An 18,130-nucleotide genomic window follows, 5' to 3' on the forward strand; every position below is an offset into this window, starting at 1 on the left:
CCGGGTTTTTTTACGGTTACCGAGAATGTATTCGTAAAATCACTGCTTCGTTAAATCCGGGGTTCTAGTGTATTTAACTACGGCAAGCATAAAACGTACATGTAAACTAACCAGTAAAAATAAACTGTCTTTTGACATATTTTCTTTAGAGGTGGCCTGTAGTGCGACGGACTTGTCATGAAGGTTGAAGTGGGTTTAAAGCAAATCCGTCTAGCATTGTGAGTGACAGCATCCTGCCATTGTACGGCTGGTTTCTTAGCGAGTAGCGGTTTGGAAAGGGGGGGGGGGTTAAAATGAACTGAAAATTTCGGAAAACATCTATTACGACACCCCCTCTATTACGAACCTATTCCTGGGAACCGTGAGGGGTCGTTCAGAGAGGTTTAAGCAGTTTGAATAATTGGTACAAATAATAAATTGCATTCAATGAATTTAATCAACCATTAGTTGCAATAACTAATAACTTTTTTATCATGGTTGCTACAGAAATAGAATCTTAGAATTCCCTGACTTTTCCCTGTTTTCCAGAAATTAAAGAGAAAAATTCCCTGACTTTCTTATGAATTACATACCATAAATATTAACGTGCATATGATTAAATGTAATATAAAAATTTCAACATGAAGTAAAATAAGGTTTTTTTATTGTGTTATTTTGACGGCAGAATTGCAAATGTGTTTTTTTCCTTCAACATGGCTGGTGATAGCTATTCGGCCCATATTGCTGAGTTGAATACTTTTGTAGCACAAAGTGCAGTACGCAGAATTTATGTTTTTAGCGGAGGGTTTGATATGCTGAAACTGTGACTCCTTGAGCCAATTCTCCTTAAAAGTAATTTTCTTCGACATCTCTAAGCTAAAAAAAAAAGTACATATTAATATTTTCAAGTTAGGTTAAAAAATTATTGTTTATGAATTCTTAAAAAAATATTACTACACAAATACAAAAACTATTACAAATTCACACCTAGAAATATAACGGGCCTACTTAGAGAATTACAATAGCAGCATTACAACATGCAATACTCTTACATTCTTACAATGTTAACTAACGATTCTGGGGAAAAACATGTTTAGTTATGCATATTTTTTTATACACAATGTAAGTGTCACGCAACAGAACTCACGGATTATAATGGTTGAAAAAAAAAGTAATTAAAAAAATAGTTAGAAAAAATACAAAAACATAACCGCACACAAAAGCCACATGTTTTCGTATCAGCTTGGTAGTTTTCAAAATGAGAATTGGTATTGCTTCTTTATCAAAATGCACTTTATTTTCTTATGATCGCATAAAAAACTAACTTCACCCGAAACAACGCCTTTAAATTCACGTAATAAGCTTTGAAGTCACTTTATTCCACGTGAAAATAGCCTTCATAAGATAAACGACGCCATGCTCGTTCTGTAGTTCACTTCATGGAACGGAACAAAACACAAAGTCTCAAGGGCAAATTAAAAAGGATCAAAACACTAACAAATGAAGGCCGGGTTCGCTAGTGAACAAACGAGTGCCTGGATTGGCCAGAAGTTATGGTGGGTGGTTGTAACAGCCTACTGCAACGGACAATCGTAGACCAAGTAAAAAAAAAATGTTGCAGTTGCCGTGTGCCTTTAGCAGCAGCCTTTTAGCGGAGTCGTTCGGTAGCGGTACGAGCGCATCAAAACAAAGCTTTGTTTGAATTATAAGCAACTTTAAAATTTCCAGAATTCGTAGACTTTTCCCTGACATTTCCCGGTTTTCCCAGTTTTCTAGTCCTGTAGCAACCATGTTTATAAGAACACATCCAAATTTAATGCCAAATACTTCCTGTGCCAATACCCAGAAACACACGATTTGGTCCCAGCCAATGCATTGTGCGGACCTTATGAATGATTCTCTGCCATGTCAAAAATTTAACATATGAAAAAGAGAAATACATATATAGTTTTAAAATGTGTACGTATTTTGAAACAGTATCTGAAACACTGCCATATAATCTATCCAATTTGTAGGGAGAATATTATATGGTGAATTACGAAATAACACAATAAAACATGGGAATAAAACATATAACAACGAAATGCAAGTTAATACACCATTTAGAACCAAAATGTAATTAAAAACAAGAAATCAACCAGCAATTCAACAAAATTTAAGCAAAATTTGATCTTTTATTCAAAAAAGCAGATTAATCGATGGTAATTTACTTATCATGAATTTTGTACCAGAATGTATGAACTAAATGAATTGGAAAAAAATTATTATTAAATTGTTTTATCTCACATCTCTTATTAGCAATACTTAATATGTTTTTACATGAATGATGTTGGCACATTTTTCAAACACACAAAAATTTGCTAATTTGATTAGTTATGTTCTAGACATGCTAATTACTTCTAATGATTTCATTGCATAAGTGCATAAGAAATATTTTTTGTTTTGTTTCATATTTGGTGAATATTTCATAGTTTTTTTAATTAATAAAGACAAGCTATTGCAGTAAACTGCTAATGCTATCTTCATCGTTGTTTGGTTATCTCCGCCTTAGTGCATTTTTTTTTTTCCTTGTCCCTCTCCTGTTCCTAGGTACTAATTTTTATATGCGGAGGTATATCCATCCATGTTTACATAAGCCTTGGTTTGATGTAATTTTCCTGCTTACACCTTTAGTCTCTTCGAGCAGACACACCTTGAGTTCGTGTAGGGGTGCCTCGGATATGGTCATGGGCGTGTAAGTATTATGCTTTGGAGCTGCATTTGTAAATTTATGGTAGCAGCACTTACAGTAGCATAATAAGTAACTCTCTTACTTAAACTCTTTTGAGGCCTCCCACGGTCTAAATTATGTTTGTCGTTAACGTTTGTTGACGTAACTGTGCGTTTGTAAATACTGCACATGATCGGATCCAGTTGCGACATGTTTTTAGTGCTCTTATCAAAATCGTAACTTTAATATAAATGTGCCTGTCTCTCGACGTATAATGTTTACATTTGATCATACAGCATTCTTACGTTGCATTACGCATGATCTTTATAAAATTGTGATATAATACATTTGTGTTCTAGTAATCAATATTTGTATTGAACACATGATACAAATGTTTGTAATTGCTTTCAACACCCTGGTTCACATAGAATGTATTTATTCTTGTTACTATGATATTCTTTTGGTAATAAAATTATGTACATAATCACGTGTTTGCGCTACTTACGTAATCTACTTAACCAAGAGCACGTAGTTTGTATTCCATATGAGATTACATACTTGTAAAAGCTTATAATAATTTGTTTTTTATTACGTATTTTGTAATTTTTACGAATGTTTTATATCGGGTTCTTTACTTGATGCGTACACTTATGTGCAATCTGTTTAATTGCTAACAATTCTATAACTGAATGTTTCTAGTCATTTGTCCTTTCAACGAAGCTTATAATTATTTCTTCTTTGATAACTGCACTTGATTACAGAATTGTCTTAGTTATTGTACCAGTTCAAATTTATTGTATGATTAAACTTTATATTGTAAATCAAATTTCTTTTTCGAACAGGTGCTCCTACTATAAGGGGCAAAACATCCGCTCTTGAATAATTTATCTTATAAGATTTTTCTTATTGCTGTTTGTCTGCTCAGAGGGTTGAAGCCTCCTTTGATGGAGATATGGTCACTGTATGCTTCAGTATAAAAATAAAAACCACACCGAACACTCCTGTTGTAAAAATGAAATTGACCTAAAAATAAAACCACAAAATCTTGTCCCTACCCATTATAAATGATGGCGTGCTCTAAGCACCCCGAAGAAACAAAAACACATACGTACTTACTTGCGATACTCGGAGAGTATCTTCAGCAACTCCTCGTCCTTCAGTTTACTCGGCTCCTGCCGGTAAATGGCGGGGAAGTCTGACGACAAGTCCAACTCGTTACTGTACATCCTGAACAGCGGTCGGGCAGTCCAAGCAAATGGCATGCGGTAATTACCCAACCTGCAAAACACAGTTTTTTTTTTTTTTTTTTTTTGCTATCCTGCCATATGATTTCAATTTATGAACTTAATATCCATAGCAAATTTTCTAAATAAAAAATGGTTTTGGCACTTAAGGTAGATTCACACTGCCAATTTGTATTGCGACAGTAAAGCACTTGAATAGAAGCTACTACACAATATTTATGTAATCAGGTACCAGCTTACTCTGGCAACAAGAGATAATAACATGTCTTGTGAGTCTTGACTAGTAATGCTTGTGCCCAAAAAGGAAAATTTAACATTGTGAAACATGAAAGCTGAGATATTTCAATAGGGTGTGTGGAATTTGACCATAACTATGAAAGGGTTGTAGTGCTGCAGACCCCTGCCCTCCCCAGCTCAGGAGAGTAAATTTTTGCCATTATATTTCAGCTGATAATATGAGCCAAGGTCATAGTGACCTAGTTCTTCATACTTGTATTTTATAATTTTTAATATTCATATGATTAATTTTGATAATTGGTAGTTTATTCAGAAAACCCTTTTAACTGTGTTTGCTAGGTTATTATTTGTGTAACTGAATTTTTCAGTAATTTATTCATTTTGAATATGGTTTTTATGCCAGTATTTCACATTTGGAGTTAATTGAAAGCTATAAGTCCAGTAGAACCTCATTTTTACATATTTCAAGGGACCAGGAAAAAAATATGTAAAAACCAGGAACACACAAAATGAGGGAAATGTTCAAATTTTTTTTATCATCTCACTATATGGGAAACAATAAGAAAATATATACCACAATAAATAATATGTCAGAGACGGTTACGTTTTTATATATTAACTCGTTTTTATATATTAACTAGAACTTCACTATCTCACATAATTAAAATTATAAATATATCCAATATCGCAGTTCTTCATTATTGCCGAAAGTTAAACATGAAATTTGCTGTTCTTGTGTAAGAGATGAGAATGTTGAAGCATCTTGATATAGCCACTTGGTGCTGAAATTTTGTAACACAATTGATTTTTGAACTTTGTATTTAATTACGTGTTAAAGTTTTATTAATTTCAGATTTTTTGAGAAATAATACTATAAAACGATAGCTACCACCATCAATATAATTGTTTACGTTGAGGAATAGAAGTTAAATTGCCATTGCATTGTTTGGATATTCATTGCAGCCATATTACTTTTCAGAATGTTTCAAATGTGGTAAAACGAACATCGCAGAATATGCACGAAGACGCCATATTTATAGGAAACTCGTACGTTGCTTAAAACATATTTTAATAATGGAACAGTAATCCGCTCTTTTGTGTATTTAAAATGTGAGTTTTCACCTTTATTTTCATGCATAATACATTTAAGATTAAAGGGGAACGTTAAGAAAAGTACTTATTAATTTTCATGTTTATGTCACCATACGTTTGGTTCATGGCCGTATGGTGTACAATAGCACGTGGCACAAAAAAAAAGTAAGTTTTTTACAATGGCGAACGAAGCTGTGGTGACCATACACTCATGCAGTAACACTTAATAATTAAACTACACGCTATTCATTTTGAGAATTTATTGTTTTCTCTAAATTTTCCTATGGTTTGCCACGAAATACAGCACTAATTCTACGTAAACAGTGGGAAATGCTTTTGCACAAGGCGGGAAAAGAATGCATTATTAGAATAGGGAAATTGACAGTGCATGTAAAAAAATATGTTATTTGCGGGAATTCGTACATCGCGGGTATGTAAAAATGAGGTTCTACTGTATGTTTCTGGAACATTGTGGATTTTGTTAGAAAAAGGAATAACGAGAGACAGATGCGCAACTCAGCGGTGCTAAGTTTTTAGATTTTTTTTTGTGCTGAGACTATCTGGTGCGTTCGTATGTAATTCTTATGATGGGAAAATCAGCAGAGGTTCCTGGTCTCATGGGAGATGGGAAAATTATCACTTTGTTTCATCAGCCAATTAGAAAAGATCCTGTGATTTTTCATGTTTTATTTTTGCAGGAAAAGCCTCATTGTGAGGGTTAGGAAGAAATTTGTATACTTAAGTGTCCTCATGAGTGCTGTGTTGTGATTGGTCGGTAAGATCACACACATTTGCCTTTTCCTGGCGTGTTAGACGCAGCCAAAAAATATTTTAGGAAGTTTGTCAATATACGTTACATATAGCTGAGGAAGGGTAAGCCGTCTACATTCAATTAATTAGATATAGGTATGTTGGTTTCAATTTTACTTTGAACTTTATGTTTTCATGTGAGTTAAAGTGCAGCATATGTATTATATGTGTGTGTATATCTATTATATGTACATATTACGTCAACGTCGTAATGTATATAAGGATTCTCCTTTTGTAATTCCCAAGGTTTACCCAATTTATGAATTACATCTCATATTTAGAGACCAACAAAACATATTTGTTAATTGAGCATGCAGACCTTAAAAAATGTGATAAAATAACATTTTCAAATAATTCTAGAAATGGTCACAGGTAAAAACACACTATCAAACAAAGTGCATGCTATTAACAAAGGTTAGGACTACAAACTAAAATTTTTTTCAGATTTGTAGGAAATGGGGTTTTTGAGTAATTTTCAATCAAAAATGGCATTTTTGTCAAATTTTGCAAAATTTAAAGTTAAATGTTAATAATTCCGATGATCATAGAATTAAAAACAATTTTTTTTCTGTAAAACTACTGTAATAGGTCTACATATAGCCAGAATTACTTTTTATGAAAAACAATTATTCCATATAAAATGTTTTTTTTTTTTTAATCAAAAAAAATTAAAACATTTAGTCAAATTTTTCAGTTAAAGATATTGTCAAGGGGCTCATTGAAAATTACTCTGGAGTGCAATATAATAGCTACAAAATAAAAAACATCAATGGAATCCGTTAAATAGCTTTGAAATGCCGCTCATTTGAAATACATGTTTTTCCTCCAACTTTTTTGATTTTGAACCAACTTCAAAAGCCTATAACATGAGTTAAAAACTTTTTGGGGCGAAATCCTTTTAGCACACTTCTTGTCTCCACTGGTTGTAACTTCTGTAATTTTTTCAAGCAAATCCAAGATGATAACCTGACATGCTCCTGCCTGCCTGCTTGCCTGCCTGCCTGCCTGCCTGCTCCTCATAACATCTTTTAACTATTCAAAGAAATCTCCAAGGTTAACAGTCATAACCTTAAAAAGTTAAATACTATGGAACAGAAATTATTCTTGGTTCCCTGCAAAATTTAATCAAGTATTTTATGTATATGCAATTCAGGTCAAAGCTAGCCGATGACGTCTGGGTTGGCACAGGGTTAAGGCGAAAGAAATTTCACGTTATTTTGAGCAGTGATGTCTCACATACAATTTTTTCCAAAATCCAAATCTCTAATTCTATTCTTCGAAGTGCACCACATATCTGAATCCTGATATCAAAAGTAAAGAGCAAAAACATAGAAATTACAAAAGTAATTTCTGAATTTTCCTTCCTGAAATATTTTTTTTGAATCTTTATCAAATCTTTCTAAAAGTAAGATTAAAGGTGTTTGAGAAATAGAGGATTTAATTGTTCCATCTCTAGTTTCGAGTCCAGGTTGGACTTTTTTAATATTTGGTGATGAACTGATGGATAGTCCCAAGACTAGTTTACAGCTAATACTATAAGGTGGTCGAGCTATCACTGCTGTAGAGAGATGCAGCACGTGTGGCTTCTTGTTTTCCTTGCAGATTAGTGTGGACAATGGCTATAGTTTGTTTAGTGTATGCTCTGCTGCCATTCATTCTTTGTATGTGATTGGTTGTGGGGTCATGTGACCATCTACCTCCTTCGGAGGTAGTCAGGTTGATCGTTAGTCATGTTGTGATCGTAGTACTGAATGGTCACGGTTGGGCTATGGCTGAACAAATATAATTAAGTAGTGAGTTGAAACAAATTTTGCGGCTGTGGTCTGGGCGCCGCCGATTGATAAACAAGTACTTGGCTTGTACCATGAGTTTGTATGAAATCATGGCATTTAATAACAGTAATAAACAACATTTTCATGGGACATTTCGGTACCAGTTTAAATTAATTTGTTTTCTCAAATCAAGAAACTTTCTTTGTTATGCTTTACGTACAATCTTAAACAGTGTTATGGTCGGAAGATTGCGGTCTTTGTGCTGATGTGAATTTTCAGTAAAGGATAATAAAAAGTAGTAAATAACAGTCATTGTTCTTGAGAGAATTTATTTTCATCATGAATCATTTAAAGCAATATTTTTTTATGAAATTTGAACAGTACTTTCAAACCAAACAAATTCAAGTTTTTTTTTTGTACGTAAAATTCAGACCAATTTTGAGATAGCTGGGAGGTCTGGATTGTAACAATACTTTCTCACAGAGCAACCAGAATGTTGTTTCTATCACCGCCCATTTCTCACAAATGCGTAAATGAAGGTTCTTATTATAGAAGTACCCTCGTCCAAATGAAGGAAAAGAGCATTAAATACCTCTGACAACACGACTTGACGGCTCTGTGCACTCTCAGCCCCAGCCGTGGATCCTTGGTGCTCCGCACGTACGGGTCAGACGTCTGGCATATGCCTCCCTGCAGCACTTTGTCTATCCTCACGACCAGGAATACGTCCGGATGGGGGTTGCTTAGGCTGAAAACTGCCTGGGAGACAAAACGGCGACACACCACGTACAAAGTATTTCCCAGTATATTCACATCAGTGTTCTGAAATCTTTCTTTTCATATTATTTAATACTAGCAGTGGTATCCAGCTGCACACGGGTTGATACATATTAAACAGAGCAAGTTATCTTGTAAGAGTTATTATGAAAACCTGATATCTAAATAACTGTCCAGTTCAAACTAGTTTTTTCGTATATGGCCTTCAAATTCAACTTTATTTAACAATTATTGAGTTTAAATGATGAGAAATAGTTACAGAAGGACAGGATTGATAATGAAAAATTATTAAATAAATGAATGAATTATTTAGGTTTATAAATAAATAAATAAATAAATAAATAAACCTACATAACAATAACTGCTTTACATTGTAATAACAACTACACTGACTCAAGTATAAGTGCATTATTTAATAAGGTGTTGAGTTGGACAGCCATGTTTGTTCCACTTTTAGGTTTTTGGAAGCAACGCTTGTGCATCAATGCAAACACAACCACTATAAAAGTGATGACATAAATACCAGCACTCTTTTAATAATGCAAAGGTGACAACCAGTATGGTTACCTGTCTAGGATACAGAAGCCAGTCAGATGGAACTTGCTGCAGTTCAGATGGGAGGGGCAAGTCTGGCACACACTCAACACCTGGGGAAGACACCATGCTGCGTATCAGCGGATGGTTTACATCAAAATGGAAGTTTTCAGTCAGCTTTCTTCCTTGCCTTGCATCAAACAGCGCTAACGTTGTGAAGTACGGTTCCACCTACAAAAATATCACACTAAAATTAATTAAGAACTTTTCAAACAACTTCCAGCAGTACCAAACAATTTGTTTCTAGTTAAAATCACCGATTCAAATAAAATAATCTATTATTACCTTACTAATGAACTATAGTATGTTCAAAAAATTTCTTTTAGAAGTTAGATTTTTTAACACTCTAATTGGAAAATTCTTTAAAAATTACGTAAAAATATAAATTTTACAACACAAATCAATAGTACTCATAAGTAAAAATACACTTTGATTTTGTAATAATTAACATTGTTTAATCAATTACTTAATTTTAAGGACAATTAGTTAAACTATACTGCAGATTATTATTTCATGTTTAAATTAATTTTAAAATTCAGTAGAACATCCTAGCATTTTTCTTTATATATGAGAAAGACAAAAATTTTATTGTGTTTAACTTTTTATGCTTATAACATCATAAAATAAGCTTTAAAATATTACAATTACTCATTATTCTTGCATATATATTGGCATTAAAATCAGTGGGTTGTCACCTACTGATTTGTATGAAAACAGTAAACTAATTCACAGAAATATTTGTAAAAACTTACTTTAAATTAAACATACTCCATTAAAAGCACATAATTCATTCAATGAAATTGTCTAATTTGTTCCAAAAACATATATACAGTAAACTCCCGGTATACCGCGCCCCGATAGATCGCGGAATCGGGTATATCGCGGGTCAAACCATGTCCCCCAATCAGAAATTAATAATAATACTAATAACACAGTAGAACCTCGTTAATTCGTGATGGTCGGGACCGAGATAATCACGGATTACCGAATTTCACGGGCTAGCGATTAAAAGCCCGGAAGGGCTTGTCAAGCTTCTCAGACACCGGCGTGCAGCTGGGTTAAGGCCAAGGTCATGTGACGTAACGTCTACCGAGGCTTACTGCGCCTTGGCAGCAGATGGATAAAAAATAGTAAACTCTCCATTATTCGTGTTAATTGGGACCCGCCGATGCCCGGATAGTTAATATCCTGTAAAAAAAAGTAATAAACCCGGATAATCCGTTCAAGGTAAGGACCGTCTTCGAATTAGTCTCGGCTTAAAAAAATACGGCACTGCCTAGCCATTAGTTCACGGTCATTTACAACAGCCGAAGAGAGAAAGATAAGATCGTGCTGAACTTGCACACATCAATTTTGGGTAGCCCCCAACCCCCCCCCCCCCCCCTCCCACTCATCCCACTTCGTCCAGCCGAATGCCAGCCAGACACGTCACTCGCCAGGCGCCTGCCGTGCGTTGGTGCGTTGGCGGGTGGAAACAAACAAAGGGAGACGGGAAGCAGAAGTCAGGACATCCCCCTCAAGTTAAAAGAGTGACAAATGTGACAGCTGAAAGGGGGACGACGGTACAAACAGCGTTGCAGAGTTTGGCGGCCCATGCGAAGGCTTGCAGTGTTTGCCGGCCGCCGGCCCGCGTGACGTTAATTTTAAGCGCTGACAAATTTTTACTTCTCTTTTTTTTTTCTGCACTTTTAAATCGTCACGGATTAACGAGTTTCTACTGTAATAATAATGGAATAAATGGTTGACAGCCGATTAGGATAATTTTGCTTTGTAACTCACAAACTAAGCATCGGGAAGAAAAAATCCTAGGCGTAGAAAATGTCCGCAGTGAAATTCTAAACAAGATATCTCCGTACATTATTCCTCTATCTTGTAGTGTTTTCAAATTATGGTCCAATCCAGCCCAGTGTTATTTTCTGAAACACTAGTTCTTAACATTTTTTTTTAACCCACAAATAAAGCATCGGAAAGGGGACCCGATAAAGCCCACCGTCCAGCGACATTATCCAGCGTGACTCGGCTGGGGATTGATTTTGGATAGGTTTGGTTGACGGCCAGCGCTGGGAGGGGAGAGGCGAGCCGAGAATATGCGACCAAGACACCCGGGTAGACGGGAGGAGTGGAATATAAGCGCCAGTGATGAGAGGGGCGATTAAGCCGAAAGGGGGGAAGTATGGTGACCTTGAGTAGTTCACTCATTTCCGTCTGCACACTTCTCGTGGTCACGTGTGTTGACAAGCGGAGACATATAAATGTTTTGTTACAACTTGAACCTACAGACGTAATATTATTCGTTGTATTATACACGTTCATCTTTTTACTTTGGTATAATGTTTTAACATTAAATAGTAAAGTAAATCAGCTAGCGTATTTTTAATCTTTGCCGAGGAATTCCCAGTGGTCCAATACTTACGTGAACCATACTGTACCACTTTTGCCGTGAGGTAGTAAACAAGCCCCGGAAATGTTTATGTGTAGCGGCCTCCCGACCTTTAACCAGAGGCTGGGGAATATAACACTTGCCGATCCGAGCCACACACACTCAGCAACTCGACACAGCGTTTGATGGAATAAGTAAAGACAACGTTTAATAACAGACTTTTTAATACGGCGCCACTGATTGCGCTAAAATTATTTTGGCGCAATTTTTGTATCCCACATGTGACCATTTATAATTTACTGTAAGCATGGATAACAAAGTTTAACCACTTTACACGATAGACGATTCTTTATTTTATATTGTACGAATGCTAGAATCGTTTTTCACGTATCTGCTGCATACTTCTGCAAAAGACACGCTATCTGTAAGTACGTAAATCAATCAAACTCGGTACTTTGCGATTCATATTCGGTTTGAAGTATTACTATGGCCTTTCTATTTAGAAGACTTTGACCACAGAATCGTGTGTAACCGCACACACTGCACTTACTTTGTTACGGACACTTAGACGAAACAGATACTGTGGCTGACACCACGAGACTGGCAGCAGCTTGTGTGCCGCACGTGTGTATGGCGGCGTGTGGCGCGCTCGTAGGCCGTGCGACAAACTGTGCGCGGCATGCGGAAAAATAAAAAATAAAATTCAACATTTAATATTTATCTTTAAAATTTATTATTTTTATTTTTTCACCCGCGTTTAGTGAAAACTGCGGATGCAAAGTCCGCACAAAGGCGGGCCGTCTATACTGTGCGTGCTTGCCGACCTATTAGAACACAGGCGGTGTTTTATGCCTTTTGACCTTGGTCACATCGAAACATCGCGGTTATGCAACAACGCGGGTAAAAGTTATGTCCCCCGACAACCGCGTTAAATAGGGAGCGTACTGTAGTAGTACCTACTTTTTTTTACACTAGTCAAGTAGGTGTCTGAAAATGTTGTAAAAATAAGGGAAATATATGAACAATTATTTTTTGCTCAGAGAACAGTGATATTATACAACCTTAACATACTATTAGGGATGGGCCAGTCGAATCCTCGAATCCCTAGTATTCGAAAGATTCTAAATTCGAGGGAAAAGATTCGGGATTTGAGGAAAAATATTGATGAAAATGTAGTACTTAAAAAACTTAAACGCTTACAATTTACTTGGCCTGTTTACGTTTTCCTTGGAACACATCCTATTGAGGTACAGTAGAACCTCGTTAATACGCGATGGTCGGGACCGAGATACTCACGGATTACCGAATTTCACAGACTAGCGATTAAAAGCCCGGAAGGTCATGTCAAGCTTCTCAGACACCGGCGTGCAGCTGGGTTAAGGCCAAGGTCATGTGACGTAACATCTCCCGAGGCTTACTGCGCCTTGGCAGCAGATGGATAAAAAATAGTAAACTCCCCATTATTCGTGTTAATTGGGACCCGCCGATGCCCGGATAATTATATCCTGTAAAAAAAATTAATAAACCTGGATAATCCGTTCACGGTAAGGGCTGGCCATCTTCGAATTAGTGTCTCGGCTTAAAAAAATACAGCACTGCCTAGCCATTAGTTCACGTTCATTTACAACAGCCGAAGAGAGAAAGATAAGATTGTGCTGACCTTGCACCCCCCCCCCCCCCCCCCCTCTTCGTAGAGCCGAATGCCAGCCAGACACGTCACTCGCCAGGCGCCTGCCGTGTGTTGGCCGGTGGAAACAAACAAAGGGAGACGGGAAGCAGAAGTCAGGACATCCCCCTCAAGTTTAAAGAGTGACAAATGTGACAGCTGAAAGGGGGGTGACACAAAGGGTCGGTGCAAACAGCGTTGCAGAGTTTGGCAGCCCACGCGATGGCTTGCAGTGTTTGCTTGCAGTGTTTGCCGGCCGCGCGTGAAGTTAATTTTAAGCGCTGACAATTTTTACTTCTCTTTTTTTCTGCTCTTTTAAATCGTCCCGGATTATCCGATTCCCAAATTAGCGCATCAGGGATTAACGAGGTTCTACTATATTGTACTTTTAATTCGTTATTATATAAAAAAATTATGAAGCATGTACTGATTTGGAAAACTTACTTTATATTCATGAACATGGATGCATTGTCGCTACATTGGCATTAAATAAGGCATAAATCACAGATGTATTCTCAGAATATGCTACAAAATAAAATAATGCACATTTAGGATCTAGACTAGTAATATGAATCTTGTTTTTTTTTTTAAATAACTTTACCGAGAAATCTGTTGCTTAGTAATACAAAAATAATGCCGACTTTCATCACAAGTTACGGTTGCACATGTAGTAATAACAATGAAATAATGAATGACAAAAATTAATACATTATACAATTATTATTTTAATCGCGATTCAATTTTAAATATTCAGATACACGTTCTATTTATGAATTTTTTTAGGACCAAGTTTGTTTGTGTAGACTACAAACGTTAAAATATGTATTATCTGAGAATTCCATGATGGCCAACCAATGAATTTGTGAGCCAATCATTTTGAGCAACACAAAAAATAACTAATATTAATATAAAGAATTTTAATGGGTAAACTAGAGAAAACACCCCGTCACTTTTAACTTCGAGCATATTAATCACTATGCTTTAGTGAGGCTTAATTTCAAAAGACCCACGACAATATTTCTTATGGCCTAAAACCATTGAAGCCAAGATGACGCTTTTCAGTTTCCATTAAATATTTCAGGAAAGCATTTATCTTCATTTGGGACTTTAAATAAATGTCAAGTTGGTAACTACAAAATATTGTTCCGTCGGATGTTGAATTTCGGTTTCCGATTTCCGTGGATACATGAATCACTGTACTCATAGTCCATTGAAAAGTTACATTTGGGGTTGCGTTTTTTAGAGAACGCAATTTTATTTTTATGATGTGTAGGGGGGGTCAGTGTAAAGCTAAAACCAAGTTTGTGGGGTCGCCACCCTTGTCCCAAGGCCGCCATCTTGAAAATAGGGGTTGAAATGGTTTTTACGATATATCTCTTAAACTATTTATTTGATAAAAAATATTTGTTAACATTGTTTGTTGCAATTAAATTCTCTACAACTTTGGTTCAGTAACTTTTTGTCGTAGAACTATAAATAAAAAAGTTATAAGCGAAAATCTTCAGAAATTCGAGAAAAAAAATTATATTTTTCGATATAACTTTTTTTTTTATCATTTTACGAAAAAATAATATCTGACCATTTTTGTAGATGGTTTTTCGAGGAACAACGTTTATTCGCATCATTTTTTCATTACGTCAATAGCTAAGGTTTTACAGCGCTCCGAAGTGAGTACTATTTTTCAGTACTCTTAACTATACCTATATTATACGTGTGTACTAATAATACGTCATCAGTTATTGTTTTTTTTGTTATTATAACTTTTTTAATTACAAATTTTGCAATATTATTAATCATTAATTATTGACTCTTTTCCCCACCACTCACGAGGTAGAGTCTAGAGGCGCGTTTTTTTTTACGTGGTATCCCCAAAAGGCATAATCCACGGTGATTTTCTAAATTAGAACTACTCCGTCCTCAGTCGTTTCGATGGACCAGGCTGCGGCTCAGCATCTGATCGGCTTTCTGAATTAAATACCAGTGGGAGAACTGGAGAAGGAAGGGGTGTTAATGTCGGCGGTTCATCATCAAAGTCATTTTCATTTATTAATTCTGAGAGTTCCATTAAGTTGCTGCAAGTCTCTCCAGAACAATGGAAGCACACTGCAGAACATTTCAGCCCTGCTTTTCGACATCCACACATCGCTCCACAGTTTCCTTTGCATTTGCAAAAGATATTGTAAGGAGCTGAAGTTGTGTCACATCCGGAAAAAGCATGAAGAAACAGCAAGTTATCCGCAATGACATTTCCGTACATAAAACCTGACGCACAATATAATTGTTCTGCTGTTCGTCCTTTTGATGGTTTTAAAAAAAATACATTTACTTGTTCTCTGCCAAGTGCTGTGAGCAATATCAGTATGTCAATATCTTCAGCTACAATAGTAACGGTATTAAATAATGGAGATGCAGCAAGAGCAGTGCGAACGATAAGAGCGTCTGCGTCTGATTCTGCTTGGTCAACAGCGAAACCCATTTCCGAGAATACAGTTTTAAGAAGTATAATAAAGTTATATTTGTTCTTCTCATTACCAAGAAATTTCTCTTGTGATAATGTCGGTATGGTGTTCTTGTCAAATTTTACTTCTGTCGACTGGTGTTTTTTCGTGCGGCGCAAACGTTCCCAAGACTTTGTTCCTGCGACATCAGGGTTGTCTGAGTAACCGTCAAACACAATGCTTGCAGAGAGCCCGAAGTGTTCTTGTACATATTTGATGTATTTTGTAGTTTTATCCTTGGTCACTTGGGTATTTTCTACCTGAACAGTATTCTCGGTAACGGCCATCAGAATTAAAATTATTTTAATAATTAGGGATGGGGCGAATCCTGATTTCCTCGAATCCGAATCCTAACTCGAATCCTCGACTGGAATTGCCGAATCTCGAACCCAAACCCGAATCTTTTAATAGATGATGTCCACATATCTAATGTAAGTGAGATGTATTCTGCTTGCACTAAAAGTCCCTTGACTTTATCACATGTAGATTGGTACATTTCTGGTATAAGTGTATATAAAGACAACAATTTTTTCTTGAGAAATTTCAGTTTTAGTACAGATTAGCAGTTAGGATTTTTTCTATAAATAAGCTAGAGGTCTGCGAGCCTAAGAATTTTACTTCGAGCTGAGCTCGAGCTTTTGTGGTACAGTTACACTTTTGGGAAATTATTTTTTATCTTAAACTTAATATCATGTTTGAATAAAGTATTAAAATGAAGTGGGCTTATTAATTTTGGGTAACTATTTATAGAGTGTGTTTACATTTTGCACTGCTAGAAAAAAAATAACATTTTTTTTCATTGAATCTTACCTGTTTCCATTGGTTCATTAGTAACTGATATCATCCAACTAACATAACCAAGTATATGTTAGTGTAAACGTAACATATCTTTGGAAAAATTTCACCCTTGTCAATTTTTCTGGAGTCCTTACTGAGCTTCAACAAACTTAGCACCAAAAATCATGTTGTTTGAAAAGTACATTCACATTGTTTCAACATTTCCCACTTTTCAGCACAATAATTCTGAGAGAGACTGTCACAGAGTATTAAATTCTGTTCTTTAATCTATCATTCAGAACAATAATTTGTTCTGCAGGTTCAGGAGTTAAATTAGCTCTACGATTGGAGATAGTGTTTCCAGCAAAAGAGAAGCGTCTCTCGCTGGCAACCTGCTTGGCTGGAATGCTTTAGTAAAATTGCTTAACCTCAAAATTAGTGTCATAAATATCTGCAACTGGTCATTAAAGTTTAATCAATTGAAAGTAATAAAAATAAAAACATTTTACTTCATTCAATTTATACTTGCAAAAAAAAAACATACACACAATAAACCTACATGGAAATTAAAGTCTTTTTCAATATCCTGAAGTCTGAAATATGTTTACTCATGTCATTAAATGTAGAGCTGTATTGAAGAAGCCGATTTTGCCAATATTTAGTTGAATCAGCATTTCTGCCGACTTCCGATACAGTACGCTCGTTAATTTTCGGCCAATATTACTGAAAAACGAAAGAGACTGCCATAACCTAAAAATCCACGAGTACCATTTTCACTTTTCGTAGTAGTACTGCATTTTTTCAGATCGCATTATTTCTTAGCAACATGTGCCAACCGTACATATCAAAGTTTAACATCCTTTTTTTTTTTTTTTTTAACAATGTTCTTTAATTTAATATGTCATAAATAAATAATACATTACTATCACGGTAAATATACATCTCAGTTGTTACGGTAACTATAGTGCAAATATGGTAGCTATCATGCTTCTGTAGTAATTATGGTATTCTACAAAGAATCTTTAGTTCTTTTTATGGTAATTATCTTAAAATAACTATTGGATTTGTACTGTAGTTATGGTACATCATCCATATTTCTTCGTATGTTGTTGTTCATTTGTCTTTTCTTCATATTTACGTGTGCCATTATTTGAGACAAGAAGTTTCAGAAAAAATTTTAACGGACATTATATCACACATTTAATGGCGTAATGACGAGACCTCGGGCAATTTAAACGCTTTATACGGAAAAACCTACCATGCGGGACCTCGTAAGCGAGTTTTACTGTATTTTTTCCCGTAAATAGTAAAAACCGAATCCTTTGACGAATCCTATATCAGACCCGCCGAACCTTCGAATCCCTAGGATTCGGCGGATTCGGCGGATTCGGCGGATATTGGATTCGGTCGCCCCATCCCTATATAATAATCAATAATTGTTAAATCCTGTCATGGAGTGAAAAAGAGTCAATAATTAATGATTAATAATATTGCAAAATTTGTAATTAAAAAAGTTATAATAACAAAAAAAACAACTGATGACATATTATTAGTACACACGTATAATATAGGTATAGTTAAGAGTACTGAAAAA

At 35.6% G+C, this 18,130-nt stretch overlaps 1 protein-coding gene across 3 annotated transcripts in view; it reads right to left on the reverse strand.

Moving 5' to 3' along the window:
• LOC134536771 (dedicator of cytokinesis protein 9) overlaps positions 1 to 18,130 on the reverse strand; it is a 187,711-nt gene that overhangs the window by 108,721 nt on the left and 60,860 nt on the right. For all 3 annotated transcript variants that reach the window (XM_063376696.1, XM_063376690.1, XM_063376705.1), the window contains exons 10-12: positions 9,189 to 9,386; positions 8,437 to 8,603; positions 3,806 to 3,967 (exon numbers count right to left, since the gene is read on the reverse strand). In XM_063376696.1, the coding sequence (XP_063232766.1) occupies positions 3,806 to 3,967; positions 8,437 to 8,603; positions 9,189 to 9,386 (527 nt within the window). The remainder of the gene's footprint in view (positions 1 to 3,805; positions 3,968 to 8,436; positions 8,604 to 9,188; positions 9,387 to 18,130) is intronic.

This window comes from Bacillus rossius, chromosome 1 (genome assembly GCF_032445375.1).
Source record: "Bacillus rossius redtenbacheri isolate Brsri chromosome 1, Brsri_v3, whole genome shotgun sequence".
Taxonomy (NCBI): Eukaryota; Metazoa; Arthropoda; class Insecta; order Phasmatodea; family Bacillidae; genus Bacillus; species Bacillus rossius.